General features: G+C 54.8%; 1 protein-coding gene across 1 annotated transcript in view; it reads right to left on the bottom strand.

Moving 5' to 3' along the window:
• The window catches only part of LOC104652949 (uncharacterized), a 164,292-nt gene extending 160,064 nt beyond the window's left edge, over positions 1 to 4,228 (bottom strand). The window contains exon 1 of the mRNA XM_074390929.1: positions 4,106 to 4,228. Within this exon, the coding sequence (XP_074247030.1) occupies positions 4,106 to 4,228 (123 nt within the window). The remainder of the gene's footprint in view (positions 1 to 4,105) is intronic.
• Positions 4,229 to 5,631: the final 1,403 nt, after the last annotated feature.

Genomic DNA, 5,631 nt, shown 5'->3' with positions numbered 1-5,631 from the left:
CTAGACTCTAGACCCACAGGCCTCCACACTCACGTCCCCAAGGTTTCCCTGGTCCCACCTACTCCCAGTGGCAACCAGACTTCTGCACAGAGGATGCATGTCAGAGTCCAGCCTCCCACATCCACAGGACCACCTCCTCCTCTGAGTCTTGTTAATAGGGCAGTCCCCTGCCTTAGACCTGGCCCAGGGACCCTGATCTTACAGCCAATGTGGGGCAGCAAAGTGGGACATCTGTCTATAGGGCCAGTAGCCCCAGGTCATCTGCTTGCCAAAAGGAGGGGGACCAGCCCCCAGAGGGGAGCCCAGAGCTCGGCAGGGCTGGGGTTAGTAAGAAGAGAAAACAGGGTTAGTAGGGGCTGGGTTAGTAGTCAGCACAGCACCAGCGGACAGGGCACCTCAGCAGACACACACAGGAGTCGCTAGGAGAAAAGGAAGAACGCACGCAGGTCCGTTAGTTTGTTAAGGGATGATGGGGTGCAATTGAGGCACCCCGGGGTTAGACGGGTTAGTAATCGAACAAAAGAGCTGCCTACAGAAAAGAAAGCTGAGACGGAGGAAGAATGTGGGGAAGTGACAGTTAGGGGTTCAAAGCAAGTGTCTGGCCCCAGGCAGAAAGATCTGTGTGCAGAATACCCGGGCAGGCCAGGGCCTAGGCAGCAGGCGTGTTCAACCAGGTTTGGGGGGACTCCCTCCAGCTCCGTCCTTTTTTTTTTTTTTTAAGTATCTGCCATGTGCCAAGACCCTTATATTCATGGGAATCCTCACTGCAACCTGTGAGGTATCAGTACTCCCATTCTATCACAGAGGAAACTGAGGTTGAGAGAAGTGAGGTGACTTACTCAAAGTCACCCAACAGGAAGTGGCAGAGTTGATGAGTCTTATTTGCATTCCCTGTCCTGGAACGTGGGTCTGCACAAAGATCCCAGCCCATAGGCAGAGCCTTCTGGAGCCTTGGCTGCCCCTATATCCCAGCCCCTTGAAAGGCCCATGAGCTGCACGGTTAGTAGGATCTGGCTGCGGGGGGTTAGTAGGGCATGCTCGGGCCTGGTTAGTAGGTTAGTTGGTTGGCAGAAGGCCAGGCACCTCGTCACACGCCACGGCATCCCCGCCGAGCCCTGGGTTAGTAGGTTAATCACACCATGCAACACTGCCCCGGCCCCTCCAGCTGCAGCTCCAGAGGCCTCCCGTCCCCACCAGCCAGGGAATGGAGCCTGACCAGGGCAGGGGGTCTACCTCTAAGCCCCTCAGCCCCACCAAAATCAATCCTAACCATATGGCCCCTGCCCAAAATGCTGCTTCCCTATTTACCGGCTGTGGGTCTCAGATTAACCCCTGGAAACATTTCAGCCCCCTGATAATGGACCCTACTTGTCCTGGATAGAAACCCCCTGCCTGGTTCTGGTCAGCCCCTTCCCAGAGGGCTGGATCCTGTTACACTCTGGCATAGACACACACAGACCAGCATCTTGCCACAAAAGATCTGACCCTCGTGCTCAGTAGACATCTCTTCCAACAGCAACTGCCAGGCCTCTAGTTGTTCCAATTATTGGCCTGCCCTCCCCCAGTTAAAAAACAAACAAACAAACAAAAAAAAAACTGCATTATATCGGCCTGGCTCCTGGAACTAAGTTGAGACTCCCCGTGCCCTCCCGGTCTGCTTCCTTTTCAGCCAATGCTACAAAATACCTGAGTGTATCCTAATTATGCCATCTTCTACCACTGCTGGACTTTTCCCACAGAAACCCCAGTCTAGCATCTCCCACAGTTCTACACGATGATCCATGAGTATTTGAAATTGCGATTAGCATCTTAAAGGCTCTGATAAGTCCTGCATGACTTCAGTAGTGCAGCAGAATTTGAATTTGAACCTGCTGTTTGTTTTTGTTGTTTTTTTTGTTTTTTTTGTTTTGTTTTTTTTTTTTGTTTTCTGAAAGAGCAATGACACTTCCTAGAACTTACTCTGGGAATTTCACTAGAGGGTCTCATCTCAGCCAGATCTTTCTCATCCTTCAAGGCCCTGGTTGGTACAGCTTGCTAGGAAGCTGTTCCAGACTGCAGCAGCCCTCTCTGGGGTCTCTCTCCCACTTACCAAGCACTTACCAAGTACTCAGAACTTGTACCTCCATAGACCGTGAGCTGGTTTTACCCATCCAGCATGGATGTGAAATCATAAGGTTCAAACACTGCCCACTCTTCACCCATATTTCCCCCAAATGGCTAGCACAGGGAAGACCCCAAAGTAGGTGCTCAATGCTGATGAGAGAGTAGAATTTAAATACCCCAGGAAGCATCGTGAGTTACTATGGAGGCCATGAAATGCTGCCACCTCCCCAAGCTGATTAGAGAGGGATATTGCGGAAACAGCCAGGGGAAGGGCTGATCAGAAACGCCTCTGGATCAGAAGATGCTGAGGCTTTAAGTCCAGAGAGCCAACCAAAAAAAAAAAAAAAAAAACAGGATAAACCCTAAACCTATACTCCAGGATGGATGGGAGCATTTGCTGAGCACCTACTGGGAGTCCAGCGCTGTGCCAGCCACGCGATCTCACTGACTCCTCCCTGCACCTGACGGGTGAGCATGTGCCTTTCATTTCACAGAGAAGTTGAGGCTCAGAGGTGAAGTAACTGGCCCAAGATTGTAGCCCAGGCTCTTCTCAGGACACGGCTCTCCCAGGGGCCCCTCCTTTCTGCACCGAGCCCAGCCAATTCCATACGTCCTCCGTCCGTCCTCCGAAGCACTCCGGAGCCACCCCAGCATGGTACCTGTCACTCTCAGTGTCTGCTTCCCATACCTCTGTTCCCCTTCCCCCTCCCTGGGTGGGGAGTGGGAATTCTGAAGGGGAGATGGCCCTGGCTTTCCGGGTTTGTGGTGATCACACTGTTAAGGACGGAATGGTGTCCCCTCCCCCAAATGCTTGTGTTGAAGCAGTAGCCCACTAAGTGACTGCTTTTGGAGATGGGACCTTTAAGGGGTTAAAGTTAAATGAAGTCACAGGGTCGAGCCCTAATTTGATGGGATTGGTGTCCTTATAAGGAGAGGAGGAGACACCAGAGCACGCTCCTGCCGTCCTTCCCTCTCCGTGGAGAAAAGGTCACGTGAGGACACAGCAAAAAGGTGCCACCTGCAAGCCAAGGAGGGAGGCCTCGCCAGAAACCAACTCTGACACCTCGATCTTGGACTTTCCAGCCTCCAGAACTGGGAGAAAGTACATTCCTGCTGTTTAAGCCATCCAGTCTGTGGCATGGTGCTGTGGCAGCCCATGCTGATGAAGAGTACACAACCACCCTCCTCCCCATTCTGGGAAAAAGGACATCTGGCTTTTAAACTTGTCTAAGGGAGGCCACAAGCTGCTCTCCGGTAAACACTGGGACTGTCCCCTCCAGAGGGGGCTGTAATCGGAGGAGGAAAGCCGAGAGGTGGGCATGTAAGGAAAACTGCACATGGAGAGGCAGATCGTGGGGGCTGTCCTGCCACCGTCTGCTCCCCAAGAACAGAATCCAGGAGCAGTGCGGCTAGAAGCAGGGATCTGACTGGAGCAGAGTGTCCCGAGACTGGGCTCAGGTGGCCCCTGCAGCCTTTGGGTAAGGCTGGTTCCCTTTGAATGGCAGGAAAAACACCCAGGGCCACCTATCTCTTTCTAGTGAATTTCCCTGGCCTAGATCTTCTTATCCCGTAAAGACCCTCTCTTCTCAGGACGGTGCACACTCAGCCCCCCTAGCTGCCCCTCCCAGAGTTCAGCAACGCAGGGGGAAGGCCCCAGCTCCCCCCAAGTCCTGACTATCTCCCCTTTTCACCATCAGGGAGAGGGAAAGCATGGAAAAGCCCCACCAAGGAGGCCCCCCGCAAAAATGACAGTTTCACACAGGCCAAACGGAGACAGACAGAGGACTCCAGCCAGTGTCACCTGAGAAGCTGCACCGGCCCTCCCACCGACAGCCCCTCCCCGACTCCCATCCCTATTCCTGTCCCCATCCTGTAGGGTCATTTGAGACCCAGCTCTGGGGAGAGTGTGGTCAGTGGTGACCAGGCTCTGTCTGGTCACCGGCAGAAACTCGAGGAGGAACCAAGTTCACATGGCGTCAGGAAAGGGCCCCCAGCCCCAGACAATAGGGCCCAGCCAGCAGGTGAGGAGGGAGTATCGGGCTGCCAGGCCTCCCTCATCCCCCTGGAGCCACATCCAGTCGTCAAACACCAGCCAGGAAGAGCTCCTGTCCATGGGAGGCTGCATCTCAACGGGTGAGGAGGATGAGATTGTCAGGGAGTCACCCAGGGGGCTAGAAAACCATCAGAGTCTGCTTGATAAGTCCCTGTGGCCAGAGTCCAGGGTCACCCGAGGTCCAAAGAGAAGGCCAGGCCAGGAGTCCCTGAGATTCGGCCCAGATGGAGCCACCTGGGGTGTGGGGCAGGGACACAGCGAGTGAGGATGAGGCCACAGCCTCCACTCCCAGCTTCCCACATCCCCCCAGCCTAATTCTGCATCTCAGAGATCCCCCTGCCCCAATATCTCTCTCATGGCCCCAGCACACACACAGGGTGGAAGGGAGGGCTTTGGACATGAAAGTCTTTTAGAAGGAGCTTAGGCCAGGCACAATGACTCCCACCTGTAATCCCAGCACTTTGGGAGGCTGAGGAAGGAGGATCACTTGAGCCCAGGAGTTCGAGACCAGCCTGGGCAACATAATGAGACTCGGTCTCTATAGAAAATTAGCCAGGCATGGTCGCATGCACTTGTAGTCCCAGCTACCCAGGAGGCTGAGATGGGAGGATGTATTGAGCCCAGGAGATCAAGGCTGCAGTGAGCCATGATCATAACACTGCACCGTAGCCTGGGCAACAGAGTGAGACCCTGTCTCTAAGAAAAAGAAAATAAAATGTGTAAAAAGAGGAAGTAATGAAAGCTAAGAATACTCCACCAGGCAGGGTCAGCTCAGGGAGCCGGGGAAAGCAGTAAAGGGAGCCCGTGCAAGCCCCTAGAGCATCGCGGGCGGAGGAGGGGCAACAGTTTGAGTGGGTGGGAAGGACCTTCAGAGTCCTTTGATGGCTTGAATTCCTTTTACAACATTCCCACTGGGGGGAACCTCTGCACACCGCCGCCAACACACAGACACACACACACACACACACACACACACACACACTCACTCGCATACACACACTGCTCCCGGGATGGGGAGCTCACCCCCGCGCTGAGACCGTAATGAAGCGTGTTCTGACATGAAGATCCGAGCAGACGGGACCACGTCTCTGGGTTCACCTCTGCCTCCCCAGCATCTGGCTCAGAGAAGGTGCTTGGTCCGTGCCGGGGCTGAATGAAGGAACATGCTAAATTCTCTGCTCGAGCTCACCCACGCTGGTCCTCACTCCAGCCCACCCACCCGCACCAAGACCACACAGAGCAAGCCCTCCAGGCACCCGGCTCCCAGGCCATCTTCTCATGAGCAGGAGCGTTCTGGGCCTGAGGAGGGGGCACAGGTGGGAGGGACAACCTACCCCCATGAAACTCAACTCCATGTGACCTCCCTCCCTCCCTCCCTCCCTCCCTCCCCAAATCCCTCCCAGGCTTACCTGGCAGCATGCAGCCGGCACACAGGCAGCCCAGGCTCCCAGCTCCTTCCTTCCCTACACAGACCC

The sequence above is a fragment of the Saimiri boliviensis genome, chromosome 21, assembly GCF_048565385.1.
Source record: "Saimiri boliviensis isolate mSaiBol1 chromosome 21, mSaiBol1.pri, whole genome shotgun sequence".
Lineage (NCBI taxonomy): Eukaryota > Metazoa > Chordata > Mammalia > Primates > Cebidae > Saimiri > Saimiri boliviensis.
This window is presented reverse-complemented; position numbering and strand designations above follow the sequence as displayed.